The 15,759-nt window shown below is 41.4% G+C and overlaps 1 protein-coding gene across 1 annotated transcript; it reads left to right on the top strand.

The window, feature by feature from the left end:
- Positions 1 to 490: 490 nt before the first annotated feature.
- On the top strand, positions 491 to 15,549 carry smarcad1a (SNF2 related chromatin remodeling ATPase with DExD box 1a). Its single transcript, XM_033620146.2, has 23 exons — positions 491 to 941; positions 1,526 to 1,664; positions 1,748 to 1,877; positions 2,118 to 2,187; positions 2,508 to 2,608; positions 3,055 to 3,156; positions 3,820 to 3,898; positions 3,995 to 4,686; positions 5,954 to 6,150; positions 7,715 to 7,805; positions 8,314 to 8,413; positions 8,631 to 8,690; positions 9,528 to 9,603; positions 9,719 to 9,854; positions 10,017 to 10,148; positions 10,327 to 10,422; positions 10,883 to 11,000; positions 11,107 to 11,222; positions 12,248 to 12,436; positions 12,524 to 12,642; positions 12,959 to 13,141; positions 13,376 to 13,482; positions 14,838 to 15,549. Exons 1-23 carry the CDS (start codon positions 833 to 835, stop codon positions 14,897 to 14,899), a joined length of 3,204 nt encoding a protein of 1,067 aa, XP_033476037.1. The 5' UTR covers positions 491 to 832; the 3' UTR covers positions 14,900 to 15,549.
- Positions 15,550 to 15,759: the final 210 nt, after the last annotated feature.

The raw sequence follows: 15,759 nt of genomic DNA, 5'->3' as shown, positions 1-15,759 counted from the left end.
AAATTAATACGCAGCTTGCAAGACTTTGTTTTCCAAGAAGCTTCCCCGTCACTGCTATTGATGTGATTACTTTACATCAGTGCTTACCCTGCTTATAAGGCATATTTGGCCCCATGTGTTCCCTTACATCACCACATCACCACATCACAGGTTTCATAAGCGATGTTGGCTCTACCGTCAAGATAGTTCCCCTCCTATTCTTTTCCCCATTCGCGGAATCCATCGTATACCACACTTAAACGCCTTAATGCCATGACACTTTATGTATGATACTACGCTAAGTAAATCATGGGAGTCGTAGGTGGATAATACAAGCTATGAATGTTTCGCTATTGACAATGACAGGCTGTTAAAATAAGTTTATGATTGAGCGCCCTAAATCAGATTTGAGCAGAACCGGAAGTACGCTACAGTGCACTATCTTGATTCACCCGTTAGTTTCCGCCCACCTTTGCCTCTGACCAATGAGCGGAGCCGGCTTAGCATCCTCCAGGGCCGCTGGAGTTCGCGGGAAACCGGCTGTAATCGAGAAACAGCAAGCTTGATAGGCCCCGGGATAAAACAGCCGTGTTTAATACCAAATCAGTATTTCAGTTACTCGTTTTTACCCTTTTTGAACTGTAACGGTTGGAAACGTAGCGGTGACACTGCCTCAAATCGCCGCCTTTCCACGTCTGCTGCCCCGGCTGTTATGCTAACACCCGACGCCTCTAAGCTAGGTTGCCTCGTTGGCTAACAGGAACACTGTGCTTCATGCGACAAGACACAGAAAATACAGCCGACCTGAAAGAGACAAAGGGCTGTCGCTGTCTGACACGGACAGACTGTTGACATGTTCAACTTGGAGCGCTTTCGTTATGACAAGAAGGGAGCGACGACGACAAACAAAGAGCAGGAGAGCGGGTCCAAAAGTCCAGAGTCTGAGAAGGAGAACAAGCCAGGTAACTAACGTTAGCAGATGTTAGCTAGCTTATGGTGCTGTTAGCCAGATGGCAAGTATGCTATCGTTAGCAGTAGTTAAGTAACATGGTTATTATCATCATGCGGGCTTTTGCTGCAGGTTAGACGGACTATTTTCCACAGTAATAGTATGGTACATTTCTATGGAGCCGAAACTGTCATAGTTTCTGATGTGCAACTGCAACATCTTTATCATTGCAGTGAGATTATGTGCATGTGTTGCAGTTACAGTGCGTTTCTAAAATTAAAAAAGATACTGTCTCTGTATATCACAATATTATGATGAGATTTCAGATGTCAGTATGTCATTCTCACGTCACTCTGCTTGCAACATGGACAGTTGCATTAAAATCGTAAGGAAGTCTTAAGTCTGCAGTATCTTAACATCATGATGAAGATATGTATTCATATGAGAGGGAAGCAGTAGAACATCAGCATGCACCACAAAACCAAAGTCACTTTGCAAATGACTAAGACAGCACACTTTAGTTGCGTCCTCCTTATCTTGCATCTTTTACTGCACCGAATGCATCAGCTAACTTGTTTTTTGCATTTTGCTGTCCAGCTAAGATGAAACCTGTGAAAACCCCATCAAAGTCCCATGCCCGAGGAGTGGTGTTCGAGGAAGTCATCTCAATCGACTTGGAGGAGGATGAGCGACTCCCTGAAGTAAAGTCCAAAACACCACACAGCAGGAAGTCCAAGTAAGTGTAAACCGAAATGACAACATTCTCACATTCATGCTGATTCATATTGCTTTTACAGGCTTGTTGTTTGTCTTCTGTAGGAGTCCCAAAGGGAAGTCATCGAACAATGTGGCATCATATCACACAGATGACGAGGACAATGAATTGGAGGAGAAAATGAACAGAATACTGGAGATATTTCCTCATTTGCCAAGGACAGAGCTGCTTGAGGTGAGCTGAGCAGAGGCTTTGCTACTTCTCAGTATCGAACACATAAGTTTGACTCCAGGGACGTCCCGAGCCAATTTGCACGATCTGTATCTTGTAATTGATGACGTTACAGTACACCAACTGTAGGTTTAATTTGTTGACATGACAACATATTTAATTTGTGTAACAAGCAGCTGGAAACAGTCTATTTAAATGTTTTTTTTTTTCAGTTAAAAGCACCTTGTTATGTTCCATTTCCAGATCATTGGGAGCACAAGCACATTGGACGGGGCTGTAGCTGCATGCCTTTTAAAGTTTGGGGATAAAGAAGGTAATGAATTACTTTCTCACAAACACATGATGACAGTCTGTGCTCAGTTTCACATGAACACCTTTCTGTGAGGTGTTTTAGCATTAAGATGGCTTAGTTTGTAGTTGGAGATTAAATCATCAGCATCCCACACAAAACATAAAATAAGTAAGGGGAAAATTGGTCAATTTACTTTTTAAGAAGTTGTTGCTAAGCCTGATGGATAGATGAATAAAAGTAAGACATAAATACAAATATGGGGAAATGTTGCAGTAAAAACAGACGGTCACACAAACATCACTTGGCTACTTTTGAGAACACAAGCTGTTTTGTCTTCCCAGCTCCACACCAAGGCAGGAAGAGAAAGCAGGATGGATCCAGCAGTTCTCAGGACAGTGGTGACATTCAACCCAGCAAGAAGAGTAAGCCATCAGAAGAACTGGTAAGATTACTAATCATAATTTCATTATTTAAAATAGTTACATCACAGGTACACATAACCTGTCATTTTGATTTAAAGTACAACAAATGCAACTGTATGATACACTGCAGAGAAACAGAACTGTTGATTTGTTGTTCCTTATTTCCAAAAGGTTGTTGGAAAAACGTCTTTTCTGTTTTTTTACACAGACAGATTAACGTTTGCAAATATTGATGAGAGAAATACAAATGATTTCTTAATGAAGGCTGAGTCACGTCAGACAAACAACACATTCCACATAAGGCTTTTAAAATTAATCTTTTGTTGAAGATGATGATGTAAATCTGTCTGACTGTTTTAGCTTTCCCATCACTGTTCATGCAAATCTCTGTTGTTTTTTATTTAATTTAAATGGTAAGGGTTTCCTCTCAGTTTTGTAATCACCTTTCTTGTGTTTAAACCAAAAGACTTCTGATGATGAGGATGATGACGACAAAGAGCCAAACTGGGAGAAGCAGGAAGCCATGGTCAGAAAACTGCAGAAAAAGTTTCCTGATCAGGACAAGGAGGTGAGGACACACAGACACTTGTCCCTGTCCCTGTCCATGAAGTCATATTTAAATACATTTTTCCAATTTGATTCAACCCTCTCAAACTGTTTATTCTCTACATAACATGATAACACCACACTGTGTCTGTGACTAAGCATATGAGTATGTGATGTCACATGATACAGGACAATACAAGTCCAGTTCCCAAATTCCTGCAGCTTAAAAAAAAACTCTGGTACATTCAGCTCTTAATGACGACTCACGCACCACTTAAAGGGATATTTCTTAACTTTTTAAAGTGGGGTTGTGTCAGGTCCGTAGTCAGTGTACGTATTACTTACAGTAGTTGTCAGTCGGCATTTTGGAGAAGCAGACAGGAGGACCAACACAGGAGCTAAGCAATTCACTGCTGTGGATGGGCGTTAGCAGCAAAACATATTTTAGCCACTTGACAAACCTAACTTCCCTAAATTCAACAGAATTGTTTTGGAGCAAAAATCTGTCATGTCCAAGGTAATTTGTTTGTTCAATGATGCCTAAGCAAACAGGAATACTTGTCTATCATCTGTTTTACAGCTACACAATAAGAAAAGAAAAAAGTTGTAGATTTTGCAAGGCTGTTTTGTTGAAATGGTGGATCTCAAGTTTTAGTTCTGACCCTTGCTGATGTCCGTCTTGTAGGAGCTGCGGATGGTGCTGCAGGAACACGACTGGAATGTTGAGGATGCTCTGCAGGTTCTACAGATGTTCTCAGACCCAGGTACCCAGACCCAGGCCTCCTTTTCACTGACCTGCTGTTCTTAACTGATCCTGATACAGATTCAGGCTCAAGCCATTTTTTTCTGTCTCTTGTCAGATAATACCAGTTACAGCTCACCTGATACAGAAGAAAAGAAATCCAGTAAAGAAAAGAGCAAAGACAAGACAAGCAAGAACCACAGGAATCTGAAACACCACAAAGTCAGTAAAAGTAGGAGAGGTCAAAAGGACTCTAAATACCACAGAAATGTTAGTGAATCAGAGGAGGACAGTAAAGATGATACAGATGCTACAAAGGACAGCGAAGAAGAGTCAGACTCAGACAACAGTGATGGCCCTGAAAAAAGGAGTAGCACTTCCACTTTGTCCTCATGGCTCAAGAAATGCTCTGATTTCGTACCTTCATCCTCCTCTGTCAAGAAAACAACTACCTCAGCCCCCCCGAAGCCATCCTCTTCTTCCTCTACTGCCCAGATGTTGTCCAGATTTGCCAGTGGGACCAGTATAGCTAAGAAGCAAGCGGCAGAGAGAAAGAGGAAGGCGCGTGCCTCAAACGAACATGTCAGTTCTGAGGGGGAAAATGACGATGAAGAGGACACTGTTAGCACTGAGTTTGAGGACTCTGACGATGAGCTGGACACTGAAAGTGGCATGACAGACCTGAAGAAGGAAATACTGAAGTTCTTCCAGGATGCATCGATCGACGAGCTGACGCTGATTGCGGGGTGCTCTGTTAAAAAGGCCCAGAAGATTGTGGAACTGAGGCCCTTTGACAGTTGGAAGAGTCTGGTGAGTGTGTGTGGTGTGTTTCTAAACAAATGAGACAAGTAAGTAACCTCAAATAGACATCATGCAGTTGATTCTTTTGTGTAAAATAAAACAGTTTGAACACGTTGGCAGTGGCTAAAGTTGTAAAAACAAAGAGCTACAGTCAGTCATAGTCTGAAATCTTCCTGCCGCACACCTGGAACATGACTTTGTGACCTGTAAAGATGTAGACAGACATTCCTTACAAGCTATTGAAAAGTAGAAGTCTTCACCTCCTGACATTTCAACTCAAGCTGCATTTATCAAACATGCCTTTTCATATTCCAAACATCTGTCAACAGAGAGTAAATATTAGCAGTATAGTAAGTATAATAATTATCTCATGTTGCAACAATAGGATGGTGAAATATTTCATATCTTTGTACACACCATACTCAACGATGAGTTAGTGTTGTTGGCACCTTTTTGTTACGTGAGTTTGGCTTTTTGAGGTGTTTTACAAGATGGTCTTAAAACTACACTGCAGATGTGTTTGCCCTGATCGTAGATATATGAGACTTGACAAGGCAGGATAGTCTGATTTTTAAAGCAGTGTCACCAGTGATTTAAGTCAGTGATACCCAAACATTTGGTCCCTTTTCACTGTCAGGTAATTTATTAAATGCTTACTAAAGCCGCGTTTCCGCCAAACACTTTCGGGGTGTTACCAGAAGGTAATAGCCGCGTCACTGCTCCATCCTACTCTCTCTGTATTTCGTCCTCACCTATAATGTACAACTTGCCGATTGTCCATGAAACAGGGTTGTATGACATTTTTAGAGCAAAAAAAAGATCAGGCCGAAGTGTTTAGAGCAGTGGTTTGGTGATGCTGGAGCCATCAGAACGACGCTCCAGGAGGTATATTTTTTTCCATGAGTGAGGGAATCTTCAAGAGCTTTAAGATCCAGTCATCACTGTACAGTCCACTGTACGCATTGTTGAGTAAGAGTTTTGATCCTGTATTAAACCAATCAATGGACTGCAGTGTTTCTAGCTCCACCTTGTAGGGTCAGACCAGTGTGCTAGGTACCTCAACAGAGGAGTGACAAAAAACAGGACAAAATGTAACGTTTCTATTGGTACCATCCAACTTATGACAATGAAAATCGATCTAACAAACTGAATTGAACTGAGCCAGACTGCTTGGTGGAAACAAGGCCCAATAGACTGTGTAATAGTAGTCAATAGGTACTTTTCTAGATGCTCAATACATTGTGTGAATTGTTACAGAATGTTCTGTCCTCTTCAGGTTGACGTCTTCCACAAGGACAATGGACTGTCGGAGAACTTACTGCTGGGCTGCAGAGTCGTCCTCAAAGAGCGGAACATTGTCCTGGGGCTGATGTCCAAATGTGAGACCATTGCATCAAAAATGGTCAAACAGGTTACTCAGCTGACGGACAGGGGCACAGGAGCCACTAAACAGCCCACCCTGCTTAACAGTCAGTAAGTAAAACGCACATTAACACATACTGTAACTAATGGATAGTCCACGAAATGGTTAAACTAGTAAGTCATAAAAAATGAGGACCAGTAATGTATTCAGCCGGCCCGGCCCACGCCATTGTAAGCATTTATACTTGTGCGGTGGTGTGTCTGTGTCACTCTGCAGTTACACCTCCAAAACACTAGCCAGCAGCTGGGTTTCTGTGAAGTGCTGTAAAATTTAGTTGATTCAAAACACACATTAAACATGGCTTAACAGCAACAATTTCAAACACAACAACACAAATCAGCTTCACTATAACTCGCAGCATTCACAGACAAAGTACTTGTCTTTTGCTGGACACATTTTCCCCACAAATACAACATGCTAATGTTTTAAGCATGAGCCTATGGCATTTTACATTGTATAGATTAGCCTAGAGGCTAGCTGACTTTTCCTCTACTCATATAAAGCTGGGGACAACAGCAACATTTAGCAAAGATAATGATACAAAATTCTGCTCCATTACAACTCACAGGGTTCACTGACAAAACAACTGTCTTAAACTAATCACGTTTTCTAAACAAATATTACATGCTTACATTAATAGCACAAGCCTATGGCATTTTACATTGGATAGGTTAGCCTAGCGACAAGCGGAGATTTTTCCTACTCATATGAAGCCAGGATTAATCACACATGAGACTTAAAATACTGTTTTGTGGAGGCTTTATTGTCTTCACAGTTTATTGTTTCTTAGCTGTGAAATTTAAGTAAATAAAAGCCTTGTTTCCACTGAAGGAAATGGTTTCAGCTTACAAAAATAGACAGGAGGACTGCGTCGCTCACTGTGATGTGGAGTTACATTTCTTGGGAGGTGCATGTCAGGCTACGGCGTGGGCTCTGCGTGAATGTAGAGCCTACGCCGTAGGTACGCTGTCAATTCGACGCAGAAGTATAAATCCCACAGTACTCGGCAGCATTCTTGGGTTAAGTAGAAGCTCCCCAGTGCTTGCGTTGAGTGCCAGTTTGCTACTGTACTCATAAACATATATGGTCAGATATAGACATGGTTAAAGGATGCGTTGTTTTTGAATGATAGATAGTTTGCTCAGTTGCAAAACCTGGTTACACAATTAGGAGGTAGCTGCCTTGTTCTGGGCAAACATCTGCCTTTCTGAAGGATTACCTATTGGCCACCTCTTTGTGTTGGTGGGCCTCTCTGAACCACACGAAGAATCCAATCAGCTGTTGAATACCACTGTTAACAGTAACTGAGGCCCATTCAGGTGACAAAATGGTTGCATGATTAAAAATGATATATTTCTGTGTAAAACTATATTTTACAGCAGATCACAAAGTATTCTGTCGGGGGAAGCTATGCTTCAAATATGTGTTTTTTCTTTGTGTGCATTTTTATTTATTTATTTATTTATGGAGGGTCAAGACATAACCCAGTTACAGTTTATCTGATGTTACAACAGTTAAAGTTGTGCTGTTTTGTTTTTATAAGTGATGCATCTGTGTCTTTCTAAAAATGGAGGTCCAGTTCTCGTTCTTAGTCTGTTACTTGTTGTTTTTCAGGTTCCAGTTGAAACCCTACCAGGTGATTGGTCTAAAGTGGCTGCTGCTTCTGCATGAGCACAAACTGAGTGCTATCCTCGCTGATGAAATGGTAAGGCAACCAGCCGAGGGCCTGTGTGAAGTGATAAGGTGCACTACCAACATTTGTGAGGTGTTGATGAAGCCTAAAGTCAAAAACAAAGGAAGTGTAAACATTTAATAAGCTGAGCAGGACAGTGGGTGCTTGCAGCAACTCGATGAGTTACCCTACTGTGCCACTATCAAAGGGTGCTTTGTGCGGATATGTAGCCATCCTGCAGGTGGATAAACATTAAAGTACAGTAAAGAAAAAACAGAACAAGCTGCAGAGAATTAAATTTGTTGATTCAGCCCGAAGATGGTGAGAGAAGTGAGACCTGTGATTTGTATGGTTTAGTAAAGCTGCAGTGCTGTTGAAGTCTGTCAGTATTCTTGCAGTTTATACTGGTAGCATGGGGTCAGAAACACAGATGTTCAAATATCTTTTTTGTGTCTTTCCACCTGGTTCTTTCTTCATCTCTTTGTCTTTGATATCTGACTGACTCTGCACCTCTTCATCACTCATCCTTTTTCACTCTCAGGGTTTGGGGAAAACAATCCAGGCTATTGCATTTCTGGCCCAGCTATATCAGAATGGAATAGAGGGTCCTCACCTCATCATTGTGCCAGCCTCTACATTGGGTAAAGATCTCCAAAAATCACATACTTTGCTACCAAGCTTTATGTCATGTAATTTAACAGACATCTAAATAATCATTGTTAGCACGACAACATGTTTTTAAGGTCATGGTTACATATAGCATTACATTTCGCTGTATTAAATTCTGTATTTTCTCCGACTTTAAAAGAAACGGTCATTCATTTGTTATTTATGCTGATTTCATTCTCTGTGTTGTAGATAACTGGGTCAGAGAGCTGAAGCTTTGGTGTCCAAGCCTCAAAGTGCTCGTCTACTGCGGTACGGCTCTTCTTTCATCTTTTCACATTGAAACAGGGTTTCAATGGGGGAGTGTGACCCACCAGTTGAGAACCACTGCCCTATGGGATAAGGCAATGAGTTCTCTCCTTTGCATTTTGTCCTTGACAACATGCTGCACCTCTACCCATGACAGATGCGTCTTATCCAGGAGACACACCAGCTAGCAGAGCCATTTCTAGCTTTTGGGGGCCCAATGCCTCTTGGCCAAATCTGCTTCATATTCTGTTTGCACATAAGACCAAATGCTACTTTTTATACATAAAAAACAATTTTAATTCAGCGAAAGATATGTGCTACCTGTTCTAAAAACGTTACTCATGTAGTCTTCTTTATGTGAACCCTGCAATTGATCTGGGAACCTTAACTGTTCAGTGGGTGTTCAGTGTACACATAGACAGCTGAAGAGGACTCACTATAATGTTTGTGCAGAACAATGTTTGAGCTAAAGTTCAGACCAACAGCAGCACAATAACAAACCCAGCAAGAGGCTGCGTTGGTATTGGGTGCAGGTAGAACATCAAACATTAACCAGAAAGTCCAGCTGAAGAATACGTATATAAACCCTCAAACACCGCAGTGCAGTTTCTGTTTCTTTGAGGCAAGGCATTCCTCTCTGAAAAGTTATGGTTTTTTTCTCTGTATCAGGTATACTGCCTGGTGTTCATGGCTGGAACTCTCTGACACTATAAATCCTCTTTTAACTGTAATGAGAGAGCATGTGTATCTGATGCTGTGCTGCTGCCTTTACTCTATACATGACCATAGTCTGCGTCTTTACACAGTTTTGAGCAGTGTATACCCATATGTTCCATACAGGATCTGTGGAGGACCGCCGCTACCTCAGACACGACCTCCTCAATGAAGATGTTGAGTGCAACGTCATTGTGACCACGTGAGCAAACGCACGCACACCTTCCATTACATGTTACCTCAGGGCCATGAAGAGCCTGAAGCAACTTGTAAACGAGTACTTTTGTTTTATTCTGTTTTGCTTGTTTATGTTACAGGTATAACATGGCCATAGGTAATGACAGCGACCGTGGCCTTTTCCGTAAGCTGCCTCTGAAGTATGCAGTGTTTGACGAAGGTCACATGCTGAAGAACATGAACTCTCTGCGCTACCGCCACCTTATGGCTATAAACGTTAGTTCACTGAGTGAAATTTTTTTTATGTACTTTCTACCACCGCCACCACCTGCCTATGTCTGTCCATGTCTGTCATCAGAATTATTTGTATTTCTGTCCAAAGATATTGAACCCAACAGTGAAGGATGTTTCTTTCTGTGTCTCTCGTATTCCCTGTAGGCAGAGCATCGCTTGCTGCTGACAGGAACGCCTTTACAGAACAACCTCTTAGAGCTGATGTCTCTCCTGAACTTCATCATGCCTTCTATGTTCTCTAGCTCCCATTCACAGCTCTCCAAAATGTTTTCTATGGTAAATAATGTGTTAGATGTCCATGCTATTTGAAGCTGGATGTCACCATATAACACACTGAGAGATGGTCATAAGTGATGATTGTCAGTGTTAACTTCTGTATTAGTTTTTCGATTGTTGTTGTATTTTTAGGAAGGTCCTGCATAGCATACCTTTAACATTGTATGTTATTTGCCAGAAATCCCATGAGGAGCAGAGCCGCTTCGAGAGGGATCGTATTTCTCAGGCCAAACTCATCATGAAACCTTTTATCCTGCGAAGAGTCAAGAACGAGGTGAGTTGATGGAGTTAATGTGACAGATTTGCAATGTTTAAATATAGTGTAAGTAGAGATTGTTTTCTGTTTGGAAATCTAGCATCAAAATAATTTTCTCAGTCTCCTAGTTTGGATTATTTAACAATTAGTTTTGCTCCAACAACCTAAAAAAAGAATCAGGAAAAAATTCATTTGGGACTTTTAAATGGTTCACCTGCATCCAACTACGTTAAAACTTTGATAGTAAAGAATCAAATTAACATTTTGATTTATTCTTTTAATTAGAGAAGAACCAGGAATCTCCATTTGACACACAAACTTATTTATGTTATTTATTTCAGTATTCTGCTATAGCACACTTGCAGCATCACACAGATTTTCTCGGCCATTACCATAAATGAAGGGCACAATGAAAGTAACCATAGTTCAAACCCTGTGTTTGGATCGTCAGTAACTAGAGGTTGTGTCATTTTTCCAGGTCCTCAAGCAGCTGCCAGCCAAGGAGGAGAAGGTTGAGTTCTGTCCAATGAGTGAGAAACAGCAGGTTCTTTACCAGACTCTGTTTAAAAAACTCAAGGCCTCCATCAATGGCGAGAGTAAGCCTGATTCACTGCTCCCTGGTTTATATCTTGATATTATTTTGTGCAATTAACAGAAATAAATGTGTTGTTAACAAGTTCCCCCTGTGCATTTTCTCTGCAGAGCGTGAGTTGTGTAATGTGATGATGCAGCTGAGGAAGATGGCCAACCATCCTATGCTTCATAGACAGTACTACACCACAGAAAAGCTCAAAGCCATGAGCAAACTCATGCTCAAGGTCAGTCCTACTCTCGTTTGGTCTTTTGTTTTTGCATGTAAAGTCTTTTGCCAAGAATCTTGTCTGACTTGTACTAACAGGCTTAGCTGACTGGTGACACCAGGTATTTAAATGACTGTCATTTTAAAGAAGCTGTATGAAACATTCAGCACATTCAACCCGAGGCAGACTGATGTCAAAAAGCCTGATGGGTCGATCTGGGTCTGTGCTGAAAAGGTGTGCTGATTGGACAGGTTGGGTAGCACTTGGGCTATGGAAAAAAATCTCTACAAAATATTGAAAGTGCAGGCAGGGAGAAAAGGAAAGGGAGCAGCTAGGCTCCATGCCAAGCTCTCTGTCCTTCCTCCCTGCTGCTACGGGGAGCTTCTCTAGCAGGGAAAAACAGTGTGGAGAGTCAGAGATCCACCAAGCTGGTCGATTTTCACTGCACATGGCTTGTGCCGCCACATGGCCAGTGTGTCCCCAGCATAAGAAGCTGACAAGTCCTTGGTTGGGCACAGTATTTTTTGTGGTAATCTGGGATGGGGCGAGTTCGGGCTTCAGCTCAAATGGGCCGGTTTGGGTTGTAATTTTTTTGGCCTGTTGAGAACTCAATATAGCAGCTAACAGCTATGTGCTATGTGAAGATATATGTGAATATATAGTGGAGTAATGGTGCCCTGAGCAGAGAATGACGTCACACTCTGTGTGTGTGTGTTGTAATCAGAGTTTCTCTGTACTTTTTTGTGGTAGATGTTACGGCTGCATGTGCATGTTGGTGCATGAGCCCCTTGTATATCCCATTGGTCAGCTAATAGCAGCTGCTCTGTACTGCACTCCTACGCAGTTACTGTTGAGAATACTGTCCTGAGTCTCGGTGGTTGAGAGCCATGTGCAGGCAATTCTGGCTCAGACTCTGAATCAAAGATGCTCTGAATGTTGCATACAGCTCTTTCAAAGTATTTGAAAGTGGTGAACTGTATTTTCAGAACATGTCAAATAACATAAATCAACATGGAATTTATTCCACCACACTCCCACCACAGGAGCCAACCCACTTTGACGCAGATGCTGCTCTGATCCAGGAGGACATGGAAGTGATGTCAGACTTTGAGCTGCATCGTCTGTGCCAGCAATACTCCTCCATCAGCTCCTACCAGCTTGAAAACAATGTCCTGCTTGACTCTGGGAAATTCCACCACCTCACAGAGCTGATGGCCTCACTTAAAAACAAGGTAAATACACCAAACATATCTGTGGTACACGCAAGAAGAGCACAGGCTAGATGTACTAAGGAGTTCAACTTTTCTTCCATCCTACAGGGAGACCGAGTGGTATTATTCAGTCAGTTCACCATGATGCTGGACATTGTGGAGGTGCTGCTGAAACATCTTAAGCATCGTTACGTCAGACTGGATGGATCCACCCCCATAGCAGAAAGGTCAGTATTGTGCAGTACATTGAAGACACATCAGTTGTAGCCAACCAAGCAGGATCATGAAGCAAAATCTTATTAATTCAAATTCTATTTAGTCATCCAAGCTGCAAACAGCATTGTTGCTCTAACTACACTGCATCCTTTGCACATAAGTAGGTTGTGCTCAGCTTATTCTTTGAGTCTAGCACATCTATTATTCTATGTGTTAAGTCGAGGTGAAAGATTATTTCAAATGTAGGAAAACAAAAGCACCGTTTTCAACTTCCTCAACATAATTTGTGCCACATCTAATGGCTAAAATGATTTCTTTTTCTTGCAGGATTGTGTTGATCGATGAGTTCAACACAGATCCTGACATATTTGTGTTCCTGTTGTCAACACGTGCTGGCGGCCTGGGCATCAACCTCACCTCAGCCAATGTTGTCATCCTACACGACATCGACTGCAATCCTTACAACGACAAGCAGGCAGAAGACAGGTGTCACCGCGTCGGCCAGACCAAGTAAGATGAAATCCAAAAATGATCATATATGGGATGAATTTTACCCGATTAGGTCTCGTAATTGGAAATGTGAGCAACTGGACAGAAAATACTTGCGCTGTATGTATCAGATTCTGATGGATGTCTCAGAATAATGCTGCAGGTATTCACTGCAATTACAGGACCTCGTCAGGTAAAAATGTTCCCTTTCAGAACAAGGCTTAATGTATTGATTTCCTGTTGTGACTGTGTCAGGACTGTAAAGGTGATTAAGCTGATCAGTAAGGACAGCATAGAGGACTGCATGCTGCAGCTGAGCCAGAAGAAACTAAAGCTGGAGCAGGACATGACGGCTGTTGACGGTAAGGATACCTACACACACATACATACTCTTTCTTGACTGCATGCGCATAATCTCTGAAATAAATACATTGAATTGATTTGAATGTTACTATGCAATCTAAATAATCAAACCAGCGCTACAACAGTGGTGATTTGATTAAACAAATCAATAATAACAAAGATTCAGTATGGAGGTCAAGCAGAGCTGTGTCCAGTTCTGTTTGTGATAGTCCACTGTGTCTAATGCCAATGAAGAGAATTCCCATGAACGTCCTAAACCCTGCAGAGATGACCTTAAATATTTGTTTTTGAAAGCTAAATAATATATCTAGGTCAAAAGTATAGAAAAAATCCAACAATCACACTAGTTGACTCATCAGTAAGACCTGATGAAAGTCCCAGGAATCGTCCTGTGTAAATGCAGTTTGAACAAAGTTGTAACATTCCTGGGTTAAATGCATAAGAACAACACAAACCAGTTTAAGAAAAGCAAGAGAGGAGAAGCCAATCTTCTTCCTTTCAAGACAGACATGCACTGGATGTTGTGTATACAAAAGTAACTATAGTAGAATTACAATATGGAGAAACAACTCAGAATATTTGGTAAGGAAAGTACAGTTATGTATGAGGAATAAGGATCAGAGGAGATGTAAAGCAACTTCCAGCTGCCAGACACTGGTGTAGAACTTCACGAAGTATATCTGCTGTTTAACGCCAGGTTCACACTGGATGTGGAAGCGCCCCGATATGTATTTTGTCTCGTGGGCTTACGCCTAGAAGTACATTTCTCCGTGCTGGTCCGCAAGTGATTCTGCTCCTCTGTTCTTTTCTAGTGACATGTAGAACATTGTCAGCTTGTGTGTGCGCATCTCTTTCGCTCTCTGTTTAGACACAGCTGTCAAATATGTAGAATAACCAAGCATGGCATGTATTTTTTATACAGTTAATAAGAATCAGATCATTTATATCATATAGAATTTATCCTTTATAGTTTTTCTAATAGATTATCAGTGTATTCTTGCCAGATTTGCCCACGGCTCATTAAAAAAATAGACTAGACGCCAAAACTATTACTGCAGATTGCGAGCTGGCTGCAGAGCTCACTGCTGCGGCGCATCCAGTGTAAACAGCCACATTGGTTAACATGGGCATCAAAAGGTAATTGGCAGAGCTCCACGGAAAATCAGATCGCTTCCCAGTGCTTCCATGTCCAGTGTGTGAACCAGGCGTAAAGCCAGTGACCATTTGTATGTCTGCAAACTCAGTTAGCCATATTTCCGGGCACACAGTGTTTGACCAGTTGATTTGCATTTACCCAACCTTCCTCTTATTTTTTGCAAATGAAAAGAAAAATAAAGCATCATGTGTTCTTTAGGTGATGATGGGACCATTCCTGAAGATATGGCAACTTTGCTCAAAGCCTCACTGGGACTGTGATGCGCAAACACACAAAACTGTAGAGTGTACAAACACATTTTTTGATGGCATTCCTGTGACTCTGGGCAGACTTGAGTGTTCCGACTGAACACACACACTTCTGTGTCTATACTGGAAAACTACTGAGAACCATATGCTGCCAAGTTCTGTTATTGAGATCTGATTTACTCCGTAGTGTGGCAGCTGTGCCTAAAACACTATTTTTTTCATGCATACAGTTACAGTTTTTGCTCCTACTTTGACATGAGATCAATATATAAAGGAAGAACAAAAATGTTGCCTTTAGAATTGTATGCACGCCACACGTTACACACACGTTAAAACTTGAAAGAAAGTGGTGTTTAGAAGTTCAGACCAAACTGTCAGTGATGCAGCATGTGTTGAGACTGCACCATGGCACTTGTTTAAATAAAAGTATCATTGAAGTTCCCATAACTCTGCAGTCTTATATTCACATTCAGATAAAGACATGCAGGAAAGGAAAATGATGCTTACTGGCAGTCTGTGGTGTATGAACTATTCCAAGGTCTTTCTGTGTGAAGAGATGGAGGATGGTAGATTTTTATAACCATCCTTCCTACCTGACACTGTTGCATCTTGCCTAATGTACTTGCTCTTACTTGCCAGGTCTTTAAAAAAAAAAAAAGAAACTTAACATCAAAGCGTTTTTGCTGCTTTATTTTACAGCAACATTTAACAGCAGCCGATATGACAACTATACAGAACATGTTGCTGCTCCTCTGATACCAGAACTAATCAAACATTTTGACAGTTTTGGTTGCCTCACGAAATCAGCCAAGTATCTGGAAAATTGTATCTCTGTAGGTGTTATGTGTTGAGTTTCATCCAAATGATTTAAT

The sequence above is a fragment of the Epinephelus lanceolatus genome, chromosome 9 (assembly GCF_041903045.1).
Source record: "Epinephelus lanceolatus isolate andai-2023 chromosome 9, ASM4190304v1, whole genome shotgun sequence".
NCBI lineage: Eukaryota > Metazoa > Chordata > Actinopteri > Perciformes > Serranidae > Epinephelus > Epinephelus lanceolatus.
Note: the sequence above shows the minus strand (reverse complement) of the source record. Positions and strands in the feature narration are given on the sequence as shown.

Excerpts from the sequence above, each read along its gene's own strand:
- smarcad1a (XM_033620146.2), top strand. The coding sequence starts at position 833 with ATGTTCAACTTGGAGCGCTTTCGTTATGACAAGAAGGGAGCGACGACG. Across the intron at positions 2,188-2,507 it reads AAAGTTTGGGGATAAAGAAG|CTCCACACCAAGGCAGGAAG; the intron begins GTAATGAATTAC and ends TTGTCTTCCCAG. Across the intron at positions 9,855-10,016 it reads GCCACCTTATGGCTATAAAC|GCAGAGCATCGCTTGCTGCT; the intron begins GTTAGTTCACTG and ends TATTCCCTGTAG.